The 24188-nt window shown below is 32.8% G+C and overlaps 1 protein-coding gene across 1 annotated transcript; it reads left to right on the forward strand.

The window, feature by feature from the left end:
- The first annotated feature begins 886 nt into the window (after window positions 1–886).
- Window positions 887–12807, forward strand: LOC107906405 (probable protein phosphatase 2C 44). Its single transcript, XM_016833426.2, has 5 exons — window positions 887–1528; window positions 1764–2027; window positions 2113–2389; window positions 2537–2691; window positions 12282–12807. Exons 1-5 carry the CDS (start codon window positions 1457–1459, stop codon window positions 12417–12419), a joined length of 906 nt encoding a protein of 301 aa, XP_016688915.1. The 5' UTR covers window positions 887–1456; the 3' UTR covers window positions 12420–12807.
- Window positions 12808–24188: the final 11381 nt, after the last annotated feature.

Raw genomic sequence — 24188 nt, forward strand, 5'->3', positions numbered from 1 at the left:
ATCACCAAAAAGATTGTAATTTTCTATATTTTTTTAGTGGAATAATGGCAAAAAATCTCTTTTTTACTTTAACAAAATTATTAATGTAGTACTTGTACTTTTAATTGGCCCAATTTGGTGCGTCAACTTTTTTTCTAATCTAATTTTTTGGTACCTTTTAGGTTGACCGTCTTAAATTTTGTCAAGTTTTAACACGTAGGCCAATGAATGGATGCCTCTCAAAAGGAAAAATTATTTGCAAGTCCTCTCACTTGCCAGTTTACCAATTCAAACCTAGCTCACCTTGCCATGTGGCGTCCATTAGTTGGCCAATGTGTCAAAATGAGACAAAAATTAACATTATAAATTTGGGGTACCAAAAGATTAGACGAAAATAAGTTGAGATACCAAATCGAACAAATTAGTAGTACATAACATTGACAATTTTATTAAAATAAAAGAGATTAAACTTGAGCAATTTTTTAATTCTTTTTTGGGAAAGTTTATAAGTATAAATATAAATACATATTTAAATGATTGTTACTATTAAATTGTTATAAGACCTATCATTTAAAAAAAATCATAAATTAAAAATTGGTACAGTTTAAATTAAAACCAACAAATTAGATTAAACTCATGGCAACACATGGTGGGATATTGCAAAATGTTTTGAAAATTTTATTAATTTGTAAGAACGGTGCAGAGGCAAGTATAAATTTCCAAGAGGCTGGTTTGAGGGTTCAAAAAGAGATGGGACGTAAGAGTAAGAGCAAGCAAGTCGCAATGGTCGGAAGTTTCAAGAAACAAAGACAATTGGCCCTGCTCACGCGGAATTTGACATCATCCCCTTTATTTATACATTTATTTTGGTAAAATAAGCAGAAACTAACCAAACAAGGACTCCTCTCTAATTCCTAACAAAGAAATTTTACATATTATACTCTGACTTCTTAAACCAAAATAAATAGCATTCTGAGGGTGTTCTTAGTCAAACTTGAATTTCAATGTCAATTCATCCTTATTATTTATTATATGTATTTTAATTTTCATATTTTTTTCCTTTCAACAAAGTCAAGAAAATACGTTAAATATTTGCATACAATAATAATAATAAGCAAAGAGAAAACAATATATTTATGCTTTGTATAGCCAAAAAGAAATTAATGCTTTTAGGTAGAAATTTTTATATTCCTCTATTTCTAATTTTTAATTAATTTATAAAAATATATACAAAGTAATGGTCAACCAAAACCAACCTTTATCTCTATTATTCATTATATATTTTTCTGATCCTAATTTTATTGGTAGTGGAAATTACTCTGTTTTCATAGTTTTGGGTTTGTATTCACACCAAAACTGAAGGTTCTTTGGCTTCTGGGTATTGGCCTGTTTAACCAAATAAAGCATCATATATCAATTATCAGGCAAAGGAAGGGAAGGGTTCTACTTGGTATATTTATATGTTGAATTTGAAAACATGAGCCAACATTCATCCGTTGCAGGCGCCTCCCGCCCCGTTAAAGAAGCCGGCTTTTTTACCAAAATCAAGGTAACCAACCCTCTTCTTCTCATATCGTAATTCATAGATGCCCGCCTGCCTGCTCGCTCTTTTACTTTTTACTTTTATTCAATTACTTTTTCTAATTCAATTACTTGGATTGACTTGTAAAAATAAACGCGTTTGTTGTATCCATATTTCTATGTATGTATGTATGTATGTATGAAGTTGGTGTAAACATCCTTCAGTTAATTTATTGCCCTGTGAATTTGTTTTTGGATTGCAGAATGTTGCTTGCCTGAAATCATCATCATCCTCAGACAAGGGGAAAGGGGGAAAAGGGAAAAGCAAGTCATCAAGTAACAAAGTCTCCCATGGGTTCCACTTAGTGGAAGGTCAATCAGGCCATAAAATGGAAGATTACCATGTTGCTGAGTACAGAAAAAGGAAGAATCATACCCTTGGATTGTTTGCAATATTTGATGGTCACTTAGGGGATCGGGTGCCCAGTTATTTGAAAGACAACCTTTTCAACAACATACTCGAAGAGGTATCTTTTCCTTCTCATCACTATCCTTGTGTTCCAATTTCCATTTGCTTTTTATATTATACATGGCTTAAATACAATGATACAGCCAAATTTCTGGAAAGACCCTGAGGCCGCAATACGGAGTGCATACTCCTCCACAGATAAGTTTATATTGGATAACTCTATGCAATTAGGGCCTGGCGGCTCCACTGCTGTAACTGCAATTGTCATTGATGGCAAAGATTTATGGGTAGCGAACATTGGTGACTCTAGAGCTGTTGTATGTGAGAGGGGCTCTGCCAATCAAATTACAGTGGACCATGAGCCGCATGCTGAACGAAGAAGGATAGAGAAGCAGGGTGGCTTTGTGACTACTCTTCCTGGTAACGTGCATTTTATTTTTTTCCTTTTATCACTCCGTGCACCAAGGTCATTCTAAACTGGTTATGCCACATCGATATAATTGGCAGGCAACATTGCCTTTTATTACAAAAAATAGTTTAATGATGAAAATGTGAATCATATTTCAGGAGATGTGCCTAGGGTGAATGGTCAACTTGCAGTAGCACGGGCCTTTGGGGATCAGAGCCTTAAAGCTCATTTAAGCTCAGAACCTGATGTCAGACATGTCCCCATAGACTCCACTATTGACTTTGTAATACTGGCTAGTGATGGTTTGTGGAAGGTCAGTTGTTAATAGGTTATTATTTATAGCATTTGTCACTTTTGTCTGTTTCTTTGATCTCTATTCTGCATCTCTGGTTTTGTGTGCATGAAGCACCCAAGGAATGGAAATTGCATGTATGTCAATCTGTCTATTGAACAAAAAAGATGGATCGACTTTTCAAAATAAAAACCATGGAATAATCGGGGTGGTATACTGTAGCCTGGTTCTCCTCATGGATTTGATTTAGGGGAGAAAACATCAGTAAACAAATGAATTGAGCAGGAAGAAATGGAACTCTAGAAACTTAGGGTTATAAAATCCTCTAGTTTTTCTATTAATTCAAAAGAAAATAATCAGAATAATAATGATGGCTGTAAAGCCTACAACTTATTTATATAGACTTTCTTTCTTGCAAGTAAAGTTACTAGGCTTTCTTGTAAACAAAGTTTTATACCAAGCCCTAGGTTTAAATACTTAAGATAACTAATAACCCTAGACATCTATAATATATTTAATACTTAAAATAAATATTATAAGATAAAACTAAAATAATAAAATATTGTAATATAAATAAAGCTCCTGCGTCATTCTCCCCTGCTCGGAAAACTCGGCTACCAGCAAGAAAACTTTCACCACTTTCAGCATTAATTTCTATATCAATACCCCAACTCATGCTTATCATAGAAACATGCTGATTAGAATGCTGCTGTTGCTTTTCATTTGTCAAACTGGTGTGTAGTTGCTCAAAAATATTTGTCTTGAAACTCTAGAGCCCATAAAAGTCAAGAACACCAATCAAGTATTCCGATTCCAGAATCTGACCAGTAACAAGATGTATCTGCCCCCCCCCCCCCAAAAAAAAAAAGCCAGCCAAATAAATTTGAATAAACAATGTTGGCCTAAGCATCTCTACTGAGAGTTGCAGCATCTAGATCCCACAATTTTGAAATGGTCTCATTACAAGTCACAAAAACATGTTTATATGATTTGCTTTCAACACTAGTCACACTTGATCACTCGAAATATGATCCATTACTTTCATTAGGATCATTAGCTTGGCTCAATAATTTAACATTGAAGAAACCTCCAGACATGCCAAGACAAATTCCACTGGAATGTTGATTCTGCATTACTAATAGCTGTGCATCAGATGCATTTTACCAATAGCTACATGCCCTTGAAAAGGGCATTCTCCTTCACACAGTTGGAATCAATTGATTGAAGCGCCTTCTTTAGCTGATTAGGCTGTGTAATTGGCATAACAAAAACAAAACGCAAAAAGTGAATGAAAATTGTGCTTTAGCAGCATCTGTGGCTGCTATAATCTCTTGTGCTCCCTCTTGAAGCTGAAAATAATCACCCTCAATCACAAATAACTCAGAGCATCTAGCTACAAAGTCATCCAACTTCCTGTACCTTTTCTTATGATCAAGGCAGTGTAATGGTGGAAGCACTTTCCCCAGTCTAATTGGCTGCGTTGAGCTGGTTTGAATTCTGCCACCAGTTGGCATTGTACGAACTATGCACACCAACAATGAAAGGGCAAAGCAGTCCCTGAAGTCTTAGATGACAACAAGATATTAGTCTGCCCCATTGAAACTAACTTTTCAGGTGAAATAGCATTAGCACCATTGTTGATTGTTGTTCCACTGAAATTAATAAAGTGCTCATGGTTGCTAGTGCCCAGAATAGTTAGTTCTGCATTTAAGGTAGCTATTACAGCAGCTGCATGCTGTTTTGCAATGCCAAGTTGTCTACTTACCTCAGTCATGATCCGCCTAAATGTGTTTGGCATTTCTAACTACTCATAAAGGCATCTATTGTCTTAAAAGTTGTCTCAGAGAAAAAAACGAACTAGACCAAGATGTTTGAACAAATAATTGTTGTTCGGTTGCCAAGGAAAACAGTCGTTCGAAATTATCTTCAAAAAATACTTGTCCGTACCTCTTTCACCAAGACTCTCTCCTATATTAGCAATACCTATTTCACCCGAAATTTCGGAACCAGATTTTCAGTAACATCTTTCACAAACTTAGCTTTCACACCAAGTGCAAGTAATTTCCTTCTGAAAGGCTGCATCACCATTACACGATTACTTGCCTTAAAGCATTCTTGCTTTTTCTTGAGTTCACCATTGAATTCTCTCGTAGAAGAATCTGTTTTAAGTGTAGAAACTGAAACGGTTCTTTTTACTCCAAAATCATCATCTACATTGTGTCCTTTGGCATATGTAAGAGATTTCTGATTCGCCTCCAATCCTCCCCTTCTTTTGAGGTTGTGATATGAACAACCTAAGATTTTCCCTCAACTTTTTCACTTTCTTCAGGGTACTCACCATAAATAGGATCTAACAAATCATTATCTTGCTCTTTCACGTACATCTTGCTAAGAAAATCAGCAACTTCAAAATTAATTCCACTCTCATTTAATTCAAGGGCGTGAACCAACTGCTGCTTCACCAAAATCAGATTTATCAGTGAGACTACCTTCTGGAATGTCAAGCTGGTTGTGGGCACCTTTTGGAATCTCCATGAAGATTTCCTTTTGTTCCTGTTGTAGCCGAGCATAAATGGCACATGACAATTCTTCAGTCGCATGTCGTAGCACAGCCAATTCTGTTTCTTGATACTGATTTTGTCTTCCTTGACCACTAATGCATCCAGCTATGGCTTAATAGCAAACCCCGATATAAACCTTAGGATCTAATTAGGTTCTGATACCAAAATTGATGTGATTGAGGGGAGAAACAACAGAAAACAAACAAATAGGAAAGTTGGAACTCTAGAAACTTAGGATTATAAAAACCTCTTGTTTTTCTATTAATTCAAAAGAAAATAATCAGAATAATAATGATGGCTGTAAAGCCTACAATTTATTTATATAAACTTTCTTTCTTGCAAGTAAAGTTACTAGGCTTTCTTGCAAACAAAGTTTTATTCCAAGCTTTAGGTTTAAATACTTAAGATAACTAATAACCCTAGCCGTCTATAATATATCTAGTACTTAAAATAAATATTATAAGATAAAACTAAAATAATAAAATATTATAATATAAATAAAGCTCCTGCGTCACTCATGAAGAAAGGGAAAATAGTTAAACAAATAAAAGAACTAGAAGAGAAGAATCAATTTGTGATTTCAAATTTCAAATTTAATAATTGATAATCCTAAACCTCCTGAAAAATAGAAGAGTATAGGTGCCTATAAACTAAACCATAAAGCGTAAAATTACTCCTGGTGGGGGGTAAAATTTTTGTTGCAATGATGCTTTGCAAAACTATCTCATAATTTTCTTCAAGAATGATGAATGTGAGATATTTTCTGCACCCTTCTCTCAGAATTTCTAAATGGTTGAAAACAAATGTAGGAGTTGCTTGTTGTTTGGTGCATTCTTAATTTAAGGTTTAGAGTTCTTAAAGAAAAAGTTTCTCGATTTTACTTCTTTCTTTGTGTCCTTTTTACTGTTTTTATACTGAGGTAATGGATAAGATGCATTATTGTGAATTGTGGTCTTATCCAAGCATGGAAAGAGGGATTACACTTTCTTTCTGAGGTTGGGAAAGTTTAGTTGTGTTTGCACATTCAAGTTTTGTATTTTACAGAGTGAAGCTGTCAAGGCTGTTCTGTTTCTTTCATTCTTTTTTCCTTCTTTTATTTTTTTATTTTGCTTTGATGGGGTGCTGAGTGGCAGTTGGGAAATGGGGAGAGAAAGCTCCCCTTGCTGAAATAGCTGATATCTTAATCCAAATCTTCCTTAGCAAAGCTTTTTAACAATCTCAATTTTGGTTTGTTTGTTAATTTGAAGACATGATCTAACAAACCTTACTTCAATATAGTTTTAATTTTACAGGTTTGTTCCATGAAATCTCTTTTCGGACTTGTTCTTCAATTATTTGTTTGATGTACCTATGTTATAAGTTGAGTTAGAAAGCTGATCCATAGCCTTGCTCTAAGATAACGCCTTCCAATGAATTGTTCTCCACTAAAGGAACCTCAATATTGAATGGTAGATGTTACACTTTTTGCCTCAAAATAGTTGATAGGGCTTAAATAGACTAGAAAGTGTCACCTTCGTTATTACACTTCACTAATTCTAGAGCACATCCCTCAAACTACAAGTATGTGATAGGGCATTCTTATTTGGACGATCTCTCTCTTTTTCTCAAAACATTGTGGAAGAGATGAGGGAGATATGGTAAATTCTGAAGGCAAATGAGCATTTTCATTTTGTATACTATATACTAGGTAATAACCAACTTACTCCAAGCAATAAGTTGCTCAAATTTGACCTAAGGATTAAATATTTTCTTCAACTCGACTTGAACTCAGGGCAAGAGTTCAAATGCTTAAGCTTTAACATGTTAATTACACCAACAATTTGAGATTGAGTCAACTCACTCTTCATTCTCAAATAGATTATGCTTCATTTTTTAGTTAGGCAGAGTTCATTATTTGGAACTTTAAGAACAAATAATTTATTACGGGCTAAATCTATGTTAGGAAAGGCCATTAATTTCGGATTTTCTAATTAAGGCATTGACATTTTACTTCTTTCCTTAGGTTTCTTGATTGTGCTTTTAGTTTAGTTGATTTATTTCCTTTCTAGAATAGGTTTCCTATTTATGTAATAAGATTAGTCCTTATTTAAAGGGACGTTTGGAGTAATAAAACCTAACCAAATTTTCTATTAAATAAATCTAAAGGCATTTGGATCTCTCTCTTACAAGTCCTAAGGTTTTAGTCTCCCTTTGATGAACTGAACTATCAATCACAATGAATGATCCTCGGCAATAGCAAAATAATGGTTGGCAAAGTGGCGACCAAAAATGCACGAGGAGCTTGAGCATGTGGACAAAGATAGAACAAATGCTTGATCGTACATTGTAGCTTGTTGATGAAATTATTGCTGAAAGCAAAACACGAGTGTTCAATCAAATGTAGAAGGGATGGATAAAATGATTGTTTATAAAAAGGTCAGGAACTCTATGTTAGGTACAAAGATAGACCCTCTAACTGAATAAAACTAAACCATGGCATCCGCTACTAATCTCATTGCTTTATCCTATGCATCAAACACTCTTAAACTCATCTCAACAAAAACCGTGGCTGCCACAACCAACCTCACTTCCTTGTCATATTGATTAACCCCTTCTAAACTCATATCCCACAATCCAAAACACTTCCAAAATTTAAAAAGTTTAACGAGTCTAAATCCAATGGATTACATAGTGAAAGGGTTATTAATGATAGAGACTCAATTGTTAGTTCTTTTGTTGTTAAGAATGCGCAGTTTTTAATTACTAAAGTCATCCTTGGGTTTATGGAAGTTGCTAATAGAGAAAGTTCGCAAGGGTTTTTTTTTTGAAAATTGTTAATTCTAGTGAGAAGTTTGAAGAGGTTTGTCCAATGACTCCTATTGGTTTCTACTATTAGTAATGGAAAGGAATAATGGTGTGGTTTTGGTTGGTTTACCTAATAAAATTACCTTCGGTTTGATTACGATGATGAATGATGGATGTGTAAGCACTGAAAATTTCAACCACTCTTTAGGAAGGTACCTTTTTTCAAGTTTATCCTTACTTCGAGCTTGAGTACAAGCTCTTTCTCTAGGAGGAGAGTAATGTTATGGGCTGAATCTATGTTAGGAAAGGCCATTAATTTTGGATCTCAAATTAAGGCTTAGATTGAGATTTTATTTCTTTCCTTAGGTTTCTTGATTGTGCTTTTATTTCAGTTTATTTATTTCCTTTCTAGAATAGGTTTCACATGTATGTAATAATAATACCTAAGACATATTTCAATAAAAAAAATCTAAAGAGATTCAGGTCTCTCTCAAACGAGTCCTAAGGTTTTAGTCTTCCTTTCATGAGCTGATCTACTAAATCAAAATAGATCATAACATGATTTGGCTGGAGCCTAATGGAGTAGAGATATCATATTTATCTTGTGTAAGAATTCTTTCTATAAACACTGAAGAGAAATTTTATTGGACTGCTGCATATACATATTAGATTGGTTAAAGTACGAAAACTTTTGCTGTATTGTTTTCTAATCTTTATCTGCTGGGTCTGGTCATTGTTGAATGATAGAGTTCGAACTAGTTTCTTACCAAACTGATCACATAAATAAATATTATATATCTAGAAGCTAAACACGTTCTCTTTGTTAAACAAAAGAGAATTCCAGTCCCACTGCAGCAGTTTGAACTTTGAGATTTTATGTTGGAATGATACATCCTAAGCATTCTAAAAGTGATCTAATTGTTTTCTTGATAAGTTTTCCTTTATTTTTAATGTTCCACTATTCTTTTAGTTAGTAATTATGCTTCTATAAGTGGACATATGACACGGTTACCTAATTTTCATAAGTTTTAATTTTAGGCATCAAAAACAAAAAAATTGCCAAAAGGGCACCACAGTTACAAATCGTTTTCATTTTGGTCACTCGTCATTAATTTGGAGTTATAGACAATGTTATTGTAGACTCATTTTAGTCACCCACTTTGAATAAGTTTCTATTTTGATCACTAATTTTTTTTCTTTTTTTAAAGAATTAATTTTTTTTTCCAACAAATGGAAAAAGCCTAGATTTTGTAGAGAAAGACTTGGGTTTTTACATGGAAAAACCATCTTATCTTATTAATTTTTTTTGTACTTTTTTAGAATTAATTTTAGTTTTTCCCTAGGAAGGGAAAAATTGGGGATTTTATAGGAAATTACCTGGATTATAGGGAAATATTTGGATTTTTACAAAAAAAAGAAGATCTTTTTAATTTCCTTTATTTTTTAGAATTAATTTTAGTTTTTTCAGTAACAAGGGAAAACATGGGTTTTTTTACGAGAAAAACTTGAGTTTTTAAAAGGGGTTGAGTTATAGGAAAAAATTCTGGGTTTCATGTTGCAGCTGAATAACTCAGTTTCCATAAAAGACCAAGTTTTTTAAAAATAAAATTAATTCTAAAAAAGAAAATGAATAACCAAAATGAACAATTAAAGTTGAGTGACTAAAATGAGCATGCAATAATATTGCCTAACCCAAAATTAATGGCTGGTGACCAAAATGAAAACGGTTTGTAACGGCAGTGGTTTTTTTTTTTTTTGGCAATTATTTTATTTTATTTTCAATACCCAAAATGAAAACTTACAAAAGTTGGATGACCAACTGTGTAGTTTACCCTTTTATCTTTTAATGAGATTTAATGGCTAGGATTAGGTGGTGATTGTGTCCTAAGGTGCTAGGTTTACTACTATGTAGTTATTGATTTGGACGCTTCTTTATTTTATTGAGTTATCGTCTGACTAGCATGTAATTTCCTGATAATTTTAAAAGGCTAGGCTTCTGAAACACAGATCGAAGAAGAGTATTCCTTTTCTTTTAGAATCTGCCTTCTTAAATGTGCTATTGTTCCTCACCAACTTCGGAGAATTTGGCAAGGATCATTGGGTTCTGATTAAAGTACCTTTTTACCCTTCTTATTATTGGCTAAAAATAAAATTTATTCTAGCAGCAATATTTTGTTTTCAGTTATTAAGTGTAGCACTGAAGTTGTTTTATTAGCTGATAGCTACAGCAACTTACAATCGAAAATTATATAATATGTTATATTGGAGTGTAGTCTGATTGAATGAGTTAGTCTCATCCCACTTTGGTGGTGGAGAGAGGTGATACTTGAGACAACATTATGTTGCAATTAAGGAGTACACGGGTGGTGGTTATGCTGGTGTGTAATGTTAGTAATTTTTCATGTGATGTTGACTTTATAAGCACATGATAACTACTAAGGTGGTGGCTGTGATCGCTATGTTAATGGCAATGTTGAGATCATGTCTTTGACATTTGACATGGTTTGCCACATTTATAGCCGGCAATGCACGTAATGGTTGTTGACATGCAAAACCAGAAATTCGTCATTAGGGGGAGAGGTGTGTATAAAATTATAAATACGAATAAAAGCACGGATATGAAGAAACTTTTGAACTAGTGAAATGGTGGTTGTTTATTGTATTTCCTTAGATCAGCCGCTGATAATGAAGGCCAGAAACTAATAAATTATATAATATTGAAGTTGGAGCAAGAAAACTATGTTTTAGTGTTTTAGACCCACTAATAGATAATATTTGCAATACTATACGGCTGCCTAATATGTCAAAAACTTGCACTGGGGTTTCAACAGCTTCAATCCTAGCCCTTGGATTAATCCACATAAATCCCCATTCGAGCTCATATAACGGCATCTCATCCTAGCCACTTGATCACTTAAAACTAATGCATAATCACTAACCATTAACTAAAGTAAAACAATAGCGACCGGCCATGTAGTCTGTTGGTACAATGTTGGACTTTAGTTCCAATGACCAGGCATGAACCTTTAAGCTCTTTAATAACCTTGATTTAATGTTCTGATGCCCTTTGCATTTTCCTCAAAATTGATATAGTTTAATGTATAACTTTTTTAGTATTTATGGTTTATTAATTTTGCATATAGTCAATATCTTGATACATTTGCCCTTTTATCAATATTTTTTTTTACCTCTAATTTTGTTTTATTAACAGTTATACTAGGAACTGTAGGAAAATGGTACATTGTGTCCTTTTTTTTAATGTTATTAAGTTATTCTTTACTTGGACTTGCCTAATGATAGTTGTTGATGAATGTTCATTACAATGTCTTAGGCTGATGTTTTGGAACGTTAATAACGTAATATCTATTAGATAAAAAGTAGATAATCATTGAATTGATTGTTTATATCCAATGAGGTGGTGGTAGATAAATCCTTGATAATTTTGAGGTCATTGAGATTTAAATTGTCAATGATTTAAAACTTTTAATGCATCAATAAACTCATTTTGGAGACAATTCAAGGAAGATTTTCAGTAAAAAAACGATGAAAATTTCTAGGAAAAGCAAAAAAGGACAATTTTTAAAATTATGTCGATAAAAGTAAGATTTAACTAAATGTTATTTCAATACTTTTATCATATTACTGTATTTTTTCATTCTTAAATCAATGATGTTTCCCTTTTAACAGTTATTAGATACAAAATCTCCGTTCAACTATGTCCTTTAGTCTTTACCAAAGGAAAGAAGAAAAACAATAGAAGTAATTCTATTGTTCAATTTTAGCAGTACACAGTAGAATGGAAATTTATCCCGTACATTGATGGTTTTTTTTTACTTGATCCTGTACATTGATGTTAAATTCTTAAAACTCCACGATTTGGCTATAACTAGGGAAATTTGTAATGACATGCTGATCTGTAAAGCTTGCCTTTGTAGTTTAAAAACTCTACAGTTAGTATACAGGATAATAATCAATTTGACGTTCTTCGTACTAAAAAGTTTGTGCTATTTTAGTATCAATTTTATTTTTTTTAAATTTTGGCAGAGACCAACTTAACTTTTGCTCGATTTCCATTATATGGACTTGTTTTAGGGAAATGATCATCATGTGTAGCAAAGAATAATCCCCTGTGATGGTGTTCTTTATCTGCTCTGCTAAAATGAGTTGTATGTTTTTAAACGGCATAGGGTTTCTTTAGTTCTATATTGGCTGTAAGTAGCTGACGCATAAGTAAAAGAAAAATAACTTGTTTCATTTGTTTGGCAGGTAATGAAGAATGAAGAGGCAGTTAATTTGGTGAAATCCGTGAAGGATCCCCAAGCAGCAGCCAAACTGTTAACGACCGAGGCATTGGCTAGAAAAAGCAAAGATGATATATCATGCATTGTAATTCGATTTGGCTGATTCAGATGGTTTTCCATTGGGAGGCGTTGTACATGGGGGGAACTCTTTATGAGTTGGAGAGCTTGGAGTTTCATATATGTGGGTAGGTTTCTTAGCAGGGACAATGATGTGTGAGCTATTAGTTGAGATAGAAGTGTGATGCATTTTTTGTATTCCTAGGGAGCTTCCTCATTAATCAATGATTATGAACATGAACAGGTTTGCATATGAACTAAAATGTGTGGGGGCTTGTCTTGGCTTGGCTTGGCTGCCAATTAATATAGTTATAATATAAGATAGACCTGTGAATGTGATTGAAAAGTGAAAGGTTGAAACAGAGGTTGATACTAATCAGTTGCAGAAACAGTGTTTGGATACAAGTATATATACATATGTTTATGTATGTACATATACATTCTTTCTCTCCGTTCCGTTTCCATATACTACTACGGCATTTTGTGCTCAGCATGTATGTATCTGTTTACCGTACGCGGCCTCCTACTTTATAAGCACTGCATTTTTCTCTTCCTATTTTTCGCAGAGGAGAACAATGTGATTGGATTGCAATTGCAATAGAAAATGAGGGGACATGTATTGTTCAAACAAACTTACACAATATTTTACCATTAAATTCGGGATATCTTATTAAGGAAGTGTTAGTGTAATTTTTTGTCCTGAAATTGAATACTATTTCAACTTTGGTACTTGTTTTCTTTTTTTTATTTATTTAAATTTTGTACTTAAAATTGGTAATTAAATCTACTTTGGTATTTGAACGCTTTGATATAGAAATATCAAAATAAACTTAGTTGTCAAGAGTTGAGGGATAAGATTAAATTCATCTTAAAGAAAAATATCTCTCAAGCCATTGAGGTTATTTTCTTTTAAATGAAAAGATAAGTTCTAGTTTTTATCACCAATATGTCTTTCATACGAGAACTCAAATTTTGGCAATTTCATTGTGGCCTCAAGTTTAATCCACTTAATTTTTAAAAAGATTCTATTGATGTTTTATTTTGAATATTTTATTGTAAGCACTTTAAAAGAAACTTGCGATCTGGTAAAATTAGCTAAACAAATAACAGGTAAAAGTACTCTTTTTTTTATAATTTTTTTAATGTTTTGTATAAGGCTTTAGCTCAATGATAAATTTGACTACTAATATTTGCATGTTTTGTCAAAATGACCCTAATTGTATTTTTGAGCCTTTTTTGACCATCATCCTTTGTTCTGTTTTTCAATCCGCTTTTTCTAACAGATTTCATGAAAGTATCATTAAAAGAATTAACGGGGATGATGTAGAATTTCGTGTGGATTATTTTTAATAAGATGTAATTTATTACTTAGATAACCTAACAAGATAATTACATGTGAAAAGTAATAAAATAAATAAATAATACATCAAATTAAAAAAATAACTCTTAATTTAAATAAAAAACGTAATCATCTAAAAAAAATAACTCAGTAGAAAAACTTCTCAATAAAAAAAATATGAAATATTGAAACCTTTTGAAGGAAAAGAAAAATTAGAACCTTGAATTTATTCATTAAATCTGTTAGAAAAAATATATTGAAAAAAAGAACAAAGATTGATGGTTAAAAAAGGCTCAAAAATATAATTAGGATAATTTTGACAAAAATATACAAATGTTAGTGGCCAAATTTATCATTAAGCCTAACCTTTTTAGTAAAACTTTAATTTCTTACTTCTTAAAATTACTAAATTTCTTAAAAAGAAAAACTACTTTATCTTTTAAAACATTTCTAAATAACTAAAATCTTTTGGACATTGCAAAATTTTTAGTATATTACTAAAATTTTTGCGCGCAATTATTGAATCTCCTAACAAATTCTAAATCTTTTGTAGATTTTGAATTTCTTACGGAATTACTAAATCTCATAAACGACTACTGAATTCCTTACATAATTATAGAATCCCTTATGATTTATTAAATTTTTAGACTTTCCCAAAACTCTTAAAAGATTATTGAATATCTTACAACAATTTCTTATAACTATGTATATTATTGATTTTCTTTCAAATTTAGTGAATTTCTTAACACACTACTAAAGCTCTTACAAAATTTATTAAGTTACTTGAAATACTCTAAAGTTTTCATAAAACTATAGAATTTCTTGCCATGTGAATTACTGAATATTGTTTAAATTTAAAATATTTTCTTGCACAGTCCCTATAGGTACAATAACTTGATATTCTTGTCACTTTATTACTTGATACAATTGTGTACAATTGCACATTTTTATCGTTCCAACCCTACCTAGTGCATGGTTCACATTCACTTCTTTGATTTTTTCCCTTAAAAGAAAAACTGTGGAGAATCAATTTTTTTTTTATGCTTGATTGATTCTTATGAATAAATGAATGTGAATATTATAAAATTTTCATCACAAGCATGCATATATTGTAAAAATGTCATATAGATTAGGTAAGAATGCCACTAGTACTATTGTATGATCATTCTTGAAATCTGGGATAAAAACCTTACATGTTTTTAAAATATTGAGAGGGAGAAGGTCATTGAACAATACCTATGACCTCCATTAATGGTCCCTAAGTGATAGCATGATAAAGTTTAGAGTCAGTTTCTATCCTGGCCACACCCCAAGGTAAACTTTATCATGTGGGTTCACTGAATGAGATTTCCTTTGAAGAACAACTAGTCAAGCATGACTCTTGGTTAGATTGTCCCAAGATGACTCACAAATGAGAGCATGCTCATGATGGGTGTTGAGTCTCTGGTTGCACACTCATCGTCTCTTATTAGATAGTTTCCCAATAAATCATATTTAAGCTAGAGATGATGGCCAAATGTTAAACAGTCATTGGTTCGTGTGGAGTCTTGAGAATTAAGATTCACAAACTAATTGGATGTAATCCATGTTCTTGTTAGTTAATCATGAAACCCCAAGACGACATGGTTAGTGGGTGTGAGAATGATTGTAGCAACGGAAAAATGTTTTTCAAGGTTTTAATACAGGACTCATGCATCATACTACAGTTCTGATATGTTGCTGAAATGAAAATATTTGCTTAATACAAAAAGTAGTAATTACTGAATCTTTATTTTTTTTTTCAATTCAAATATGTCTCATACTCCTCTTAGTAGCATTCTTACTGAAAATAAATTGAATAGAGATAAATTTTGAGAATGGAAACATAACTTGTTTATAGTTCTCAACTGTGAGAAACACAAATTCATCCTTGACAAACCTTGCCCACCTAAAGCTCAGCCCAATGCGAGAAATCACTGGAGAGATTTTGACTCAATTGCTCAATGTTATATGTTAGTGAGTATGAGTAATGTGCTGCAAAAGCAACATGAGAATTTTTCATACTTCCAAAGAGATCATATGAAAATTTTGGAGGATTTGCTCAGAGGCCAAATCACATTGGCTTGACAATCCTCTATTACAAATTTGATGAACTCTCAGCAAAAACCCGACACTCTAGTCAAAGAACATATGCTTAAGCTTATATGATTTTTTGTGAAAGTAGAGAACAAAACGGCTGAACTAGATGTGAACACTTAAATTGAAATAGTGTTCAAATCCTTAACCAATGAGTTCGCAAGCTTTAGGGCCACTTACAACTTTGGGAACAAGACGCTTACCTTGACTTAGTTCATGAATGAATTAAAATCCTATAAGTTGATGTTGCATGGTGGTAAGCCGGTTTAGGAGAAACCTAAGGCAAACTTAGTTGTGGGCCCCTAATCATCTAATGGGAAACAGCTAAGGGAAAGAAAAAATCGACTAAGTCTTCAGTTCCACCTCGTGTGGATAGGAAGAAGACTAAGAAGTCAAATCCTCCTGAAAAGATCAAATGCTTCTTCTGCAAAAGGAAATGACACTTCAAGTCAAACTACAAGGAGTATTTGGATTACCTAGCCAAAAAGGGAAAATGTATGAGACTCATTGTTGTTAAAGTGTGCTTAGTGGAAGAATCAATTGACAACTAGGTTATTGATTCAAGAGCCACTAACCATGTGTGTGTTTCTTTATAAGGGTTCAGTGAAACAAGAAGTCTGTGCGACAGGAGCCCCTCGTTGTGGACTGAAGATGAGAGCTATGTTTCAACTGAAGTAGTGGGAGAAGTTATTTTACATTTTGATAAATTTAGGAAGATTTTTTTAAAGGACGTATTTTATGTACCTCATTTTAAGATGAATTTAATTTCTATAACATGTTTATTTAATGACGATTATTCCGTGACATTCAATAAAGGGATTGCTATTCATAAAAATCATTCTATAATCTATAATGGATGGATAGAAAACAATCTCTACATCGTCAAATCAAATAACTACTTAATGCTTCAAACTGAAATAGTGAGTAAAAAACTTAAAAATTCTCACTCTAATGAGGGGTACCTATGGAACTTAAGACTTCATCATATTAACCAAGAAAGAATCACTAGACTCGTGAAATATGGTCCCTTAAGTATGCTTAAGGAAGCTAGTTTTCCACAATGTGAATCTTTCTTAGAAGGTAAAATGAATAAGATGTCTTTTAATGTGAAAAGTATAAAGGTCAACCAACCTTTAGAACTTGTACACACTAATGTATGTGGTCTCATGAGTATCAGTGCCCGAGGAGGTTAAGGTTATTACGTGACTTTCATCAACGACTATTCTCAATATGGATATGTATATCTAATGCACTGCAAAAGCGAAACTTTTGATAAATTTCAAGAGTTTCGCGCAGAAATGGAAAAGTAATTAAGTTTATCCATAAAGAATCTTCGGTCTAACTGAGGTGTAGAATACTTGTCTGAAAAGTTCTTAGGATACCTTATAGAGAATGAGATTTTATCTTAGTTGACAACACCGAACACTTCATAATAGAATGGCGTAGCTAAGAGAAGGAATAGAACCTTGCTTGATATTGTTAGTTCAATGTTAAGCTATTTACAACTTCCTACTTCCTTCTTGGGATATGCGATAGAAATGGCTTGCTATATTCTAAATGATTTTCCAACCAAGTCTGCTTGTAAGATACCTTTATGAACTATAGCATGGAAAGAAACCTACTCTAAATCACTTTAGCATATGGGGTTGTCTAGTACACATTATGGATAAGGATCTAAAGAAGTTAGATGCACAGACAAAATTGTACATGTTTGTAGGACATCTGAAATGAACAAAAGGTGGATTATTCTACAATTTGAAAGATAATACGATTAATTTTTTTACTTATGCTACTTTCCTTGAGGAAAGCAACATGGATAACTTTAAGACTCGAAGTAAAGTGGTACTTGAGGAATTTTTAGGAGTTGTAGAACAATCACCAAGTTCAATTCTCGAGGTAATAGAGGAGTTTCTAAGAAAGTGGACTTCTTTGTCTATGATGGTATTATTTATAATATGAAAGCCAATCATGAGGGTGATGATTCACTTACTTACGAGGAGGCTATATAGGACGTTGATTCCAAGCTTTGAAATAGGCCATGGATATTGAGATGGATTCGATGAAATCCAACACAGTGTGAGAACTTGTAGACTTATCGCTTAGGATTAAATCCATAGGGTGTAACTAGATCTTCAAGAAGAAGAGAAATAATGAAGAGAAAATGGAAACACATAAAGCTAAACTTGTAGACAAATGCTACACACAGAAAAAAGGCATCGATTACGATAAGACCTTCTCTCCAGTACTCATGCTCAAGTCTATCCACGTACTCTTATCCATTGTTAATACTCTCGATTACGAGATCTGACAAAAGGATGTCAAGACAACATTCTTGAATGGCTATATTGATGAAACTATTTACATGGCTAAACCTACTAGCTATGTTGTCAAATGAAAAGAGTAGAAAGCTTGCAAATTGCTAATATTCATTTATGGATTTAAGAAAGCTTACAAATTGCTAAGATTCATTTATGGACTTAAGCAGGTGTCCCGTTCATGGAATAAAAGATTTGATCAAACGATCAAGACTTTTGGGTTTGCGCAAAACGCTAATGAACCTTGTGTTTATAAGCGTATAAAGGATAAAAATGTGGTGTAACACCCTAAACCTGGCCTAGAAGTTTGGACTGAATCTGGAAAAAAGTTACACCAACTTATTGAAATTTGATTTCGGTAAGTATTCAAAAACTATTCAAAACTTTAGACGATTTTTGGCAGAAATATTTTTGAAGTTTTAACTTTGACAACCAACAATCCATTTTAGTTTATTTAAGTGATTTTGCAGCTTCATGTTAAAAATTGTCAAATACTTACGAGATTATCAAAAACAAGGCAAGTTCATAAACAAATTATAAAACCCCAAAAGAACCAATCATAGTTACATCAGTGAAAAAACAATCCGAGCTCCCTACGTCATCCGATCCTAAGTCAGATGTTTACTTGAACAGATAAAGATAAGACAAAGGATGAACTACCAAGCGCCACGTATAACCAAACTCAAATACAAATAGATAGATCGTAACATAAAAGTCATAGTGATGCAGATAACTTAATAACAATTGTATAACCAATATGGAATAGTTCTAGAGTATCGCAGAGATTTCAACAGTGATAGTACAACAGAACAGAACAAGACAAAATCGAAGAGAGCAAAATAAAAAAAATCAAAATAGAGCAGAATCGAATAGAATAGTACAAAACAGAGCAGAATATAACATAAAATATATGTCAATGTCGATGCAGTATTTTTCAAAACCAATCAAAGTGCAAATTTATCAGAAAACATCCTACCCAACTCCGCTACACACCAAAATAGAGTTTCCCAGAACCCGTCCAACCTAATCATACCAATAGATAACTGTGGACAGTGCCACCTGAATTTGTAGTGAAATTGTCAGATCAGATACATGTGGTCAAGCCACCATATTACAATCAAGCTACCATAACAGAGTTGTGAATAAACCACCAAATAATACAAATCATTAAACTGCCATAAACTCCCTCCTTACATGCCATCCCAATCCCTTGCAATATGTCATGGCATGCAAATATAGAGTCAAGGTGATAAGCATGTAGGTCATGCATCATATAATAACAAAATCAGTAGGTGTGGGAGTCCATGCTTTGTAAAACGGATTTATCAAATCTCAACAGATTACATCAGATTGCCATGAAATCATAAGCATGGTTATAAGTCAGAATCAATACCAATCAATTCAACATATTTAGATATCTCATATTCTAAATCATAGAGTAACACAGGGCGTACCATCAGACTTAACATAATACAGATCATACCTGGACAAGTCACATACCCAAACACATCCAAACAAGGGTACCTTATACATTAGCAATCATCTTTACTTGTTGGAACAACGAAAATATGCAAGTGTACACAATCGCAGTAAGTAATAAAGTGACAAGTAAATGTCGAGTTATCATACCCACAGGGACTGTGAAAAGAATTATTTAGCAAGTAATAAAGTCACAAGTAAATGTCGAGTTATCATACCCACGGGACTGTGAAAAGAATTATTTATGAATGCAATTAAAAACACTTTGGTGAAGAAAAATATTTTGATTTGAGGAGGTGATTAAGGACTAAGATTTTTAACTAAGAAAAATAAATAAAGAGGAAATAAAAATTCCAATGCACGATTTCAAAAGATGATTTTAATCAAGATGACATAATTGTGTTAGATTAATTACATTTTTTAACTTAGAATTACTAAACTCATGTTCATGTTGTTACGAATAAATTCACGACAACTTGGTAATTTGTTAACTTATGAACATACTCACCTACCAAAATCCATTTTCCAATGTGTTAATGCACATACATACTTATGAAATTAAAATAATCTCTTGTACATATCTCTATGCCAATTTAGACAATTAATTCAATCTTATAAGCACATAAAAGATTATGTGAGGTAACAATGTATTCCTACCTTGAAATAGTTTAATCACAATAATCTTGCAAGTTATGCAAGGCTAATGTATCGTAAGATACCATTGCTAATTTAACCCTCAGCTACCTTAGATGATTAAACATGCACTGATTAAGTATTGTGTCAATTAATTACAATTTCAATATGTTTAAATAATTAATTCTGTAACACTCCTTACCCGTTTCCGATGCCAGAATAGGGTACGAGGCATTACCGGACTTAATCGTTCACAAATATGCAAAAATCAGGCTACAAAATTTCTTTTAATTCAAAACTTTCATACACATGCATAATGTCCTATACATGGGCCTACGAAGCCCTAAACATGCATTGAAAGTAGTTAGGGACTAAACCAAGAACCTTAGAAAGTTTTGGGAAAACTTAAAAAATTTCTTTCTATGAAACAGGGTTACACGCATATGTAGACATAGGGACACGCCCGTGTCCTCAGGCCATGTAACTCTCTGTTTATGACGTCAGCATGCAAATCGAACCACACGCCCAGGCCACACGCCCGTGTCTTCAGGCCGTGTCCTTCACACGGTTGAGACACACGACCTTGTCTCAGCCCGTGTAGTCAACATTTAGGCTATTTTTTAAGCCTTCATGTTACCCATAAACTCTTACAACCTTATACACATTAAAACCATGAATCATGGCATCATTTTAGTGATTAAACAACCTTTATTAAGACATTTTCATAACATTATCATGTCCTCTTACAAGTTATGCATCTACTCATGCAATACCAAGTCTAGATTCCTTAATCCACATTCATAAGATTTGTCATTTTGACGATCACTTTTACCATTATACTATGGTTACCAACTTATCCATCAAGCACTCATGTTCAACCATTATCACGTTTTTTCTATAACGTGCAATTACTACATGACTATGACCACCTCGAATGGTCACAAAGCATGCATCCAACACACATGACATAATACCAACCAAGCATGGCAAACAACCATAATCACATCATGGGCATGAAGATATAGCATAGATAGATAGGTTTACACACCATAATCAATATAAGACACACCTCTTGGCCATATACAAATGACTCAATCTAAGCCAATGCATTTGGCTAATCATAAATATATATATATCATAAAACCTAGTCCCTATAAATGCCACTCACTTGAACATGCTTAACATATATCAATATTCCAAGGGTGATGGCGTGATAGTGTGATGTTGCCTCCGACAATCTCCAATCCCGAGCCAACCTGACAACACTAAAGAAAAGGAAAGGAAGAGGGTAAGATTTATAGCTTAGTAAGACTGTATGAAAATAATAAGCAATATGCCAACATGCTTCTTAAGGTAATACAACCATAATTACATTTTTACTTATATTCTAGTCATGCTATTTTCTCAAGTCATAGTTACCAATTTATTTATATCTGGAGCTACGGAACTCCAAATTAATATATGATAGTTTTCCCTGAAACTAGACTCACACATATTATTATCATAAAATTTTCAGAATTTTTGGTCCAGCCAATAAGTACAATTTATTCCTTAAATTTACCGCTTTTTTATTGTTTGATAGTTCCGACCCCTCTTCACTAAAAATTAATTATCTTATAATACGAGATTCGGATGATGTTATCATCTATTTCTCTTGAAAATAGACTCATTAATAATTCTAATCATATAAATTATAACCCATAACTATTTTTTTACAATTTCCAATGAATTTCTCAAATCAAAATAGGGTATTTCAAAATCATTCTGACTCTGTTTCACAACAATTTAAATATTTCATAGTATGAAACTCCTTTTCTTATACCGTTTCTTCTATGTGAAACTAGACTCATTAATATTTAATTTCATATTTTATTCAACCTATAAATAAATTTCCAAAATTTTTGGTGGATTTTCAGAATTGGACTACTGCTGCTGTCCAAAACTGTTTTAGTGTAAATTAATGATACTAAGTTTATCACACCTTATTAATTCATTTTCACCACATTGGTAAAAATACATGTTTATACATCATAAGTATAGACCTATAATCATAAGGTCATTACAAAATCATTCTCATAAGCATGACTTACCTATTTACATCCTCACCAAATGTGCATCATAAACCAAAATCATTTATCATGAGTTTGGCATACATACCTGTGTTACTCAACATGCTCATATACTTACTCGTATTCATTCCTTTTTAATCATACAACATGAATTGAATTCACATCTCATCAATTTCATGTAAGTACCTGTACCACTCACAACATAGCCATAAGCTCTATTTGATGTAAACCATACATCTCCCGTTGAACCATTTGGAATCCTACAGGATATCCAATAGCCCAAATATGGAATAAGATGCCGACGCCATGTCCCAGACATGGTCTTACACTGGCTAGCACATCAAAGTCAAGGCCATGTCCTAGACAGGTCTTACAGTGACTTTTATATATCGAGGCCGATGCCATGTCCCAGACAGGTCTTACACTGACACACAATAAGCTGATGCCATGTCCCAGACAGGTCTTACACTAGCTTGTATATCTCGAGGCCGATGCATGTCCCAGACATGTCTTACACTAGCACACATATCACCCAATGTCATGGCATGAATATCCCAATCTATTCCTAAGGTTCAACCAGGAGTTATTGCTACGTAAATTCTCATAATTTACATTCACAACGCAAGTCAACAATTCAGACCATAGTAATTGTACAATACATGGTAACATTATATTTGCATTATTTACATACAACTTACTCGTTTCAATGGAATATCATATTCCATCAAATTTCTAATGTATTCTATCATCACATGAGTGTTATTAACTCTTGGCATCACTTTCTCATACCTAACTCCGTTAACATATAATTTAATACAATTATAGTAAGATAGATTTCAAGTATATTAACAATAACATGGATAATATGCTTATTTAGTCACACGGACTTACCTTGAGTGCAATTTCGGCTAATTATGTCATTTTAGTCCAAACCTCGTACTTTTCGATTTAAGCCCGAATCTCGGTTTCTTAATCTAAAATGATAAAATTCACTACTTTAAATCATCACATTAACCAAAACATTTCATAATTTATACTTTGGCAAAATCACCATTTTACCCCTAGACTTTCACAAAAATTATGATTTTACCCCTAGGCTCATAAATCGATTTTAATCAAATTTTCTTATTACCCAAGCCTAGTCGAATATTTATCACACTTACAGTAACCCATATTTTTCATTTATTCACACTTTTACCACAAAATTTATCACATTTCTCAATTTAGTCCCTAATCGACATTTCTATCAAAAATCACTTTACAAATGTTATTTATCTAACAAAAAGGATGTATTTTCTATCATCAATTATCAAAATCCACACTTTATCAACAATGGAAAAATTAACAAATTTTAACAGTTTTGAAAACGAAGGTACGAGATAGCTAAATCGAGTAACCATGACTCCAAAAACATAGAAATTATTAAAAACGGGGCAAAAACCAATCACCTATCAAGCTCCAAAGCTTGGCCGAATGTTTGCTCATCCATGGCTGCCATTTTTTTTTCATTTCGGTGGAAGAGGTAAGAAATAAAGATGATAGCTTTTGCTATTTTGTCTTATTATACCTTTATTGATTTAATTACTAATTTGCCCTTTTCTTTTCAAACTAATTTCAAAAATACCAAACAAATATCTTCCACTAACTTATTAATGGGGTAATTATCACATAAGGGCCTCCACTAAAAATTCTATAGCTATTTAATACCTATAGCTTCTAGAACTCAAGTTTTGACACTTTTTTACGGTTTAGTCCTTTTGACTAAATTGAGTACCCAAACGAGGAAATTTCTTTATGAAAATTTCACACAACATTAGTATCATATTGTAGACATTAAAATAATAATAAAATAATTTTTTTTAATG

This window comes from Gossypium hirsutum, chromosome A08, assembly GCF_007990345.1.
Source record: "Gossypium hirsutum isolate 1008001.06 chromosome A08, Gossypium_hirsutum_v2.1, whole genome shotgun sequence".
NCBI classification, from domain to species: Eukaryota; Viridiplantae; Streptophyta; class Magnoliopsida; order Malvales; family Malvaceae; genus Gossypium; species Gossypium hirsutum.

Excerpts from the sequence above, each read along its gene's own strand:
- LOC107906405 (XM_016833426.2), top strand. The coding sequence starts at position 1,457 with ATGAGCCAACATTCATCCGTTGCAGGCGCCTCCCGCCCCGTTAAAGAA. Across the intron at positions 2,028-2,112 it reads TCAACAACATACTCGAAGAG|CCAAATTTCTGGAAAGACCC; the intron begins GTATCTTTTCCT and ends ACAATGATACAG. Across the intron at positions 2,390-2,536 it reads CTTTGTGACTACTCTTCCTG|GAGATGTGCCTAGGGTGAAT; the intron begins GTAACGTGCATT and ends ATCATATTTCAG.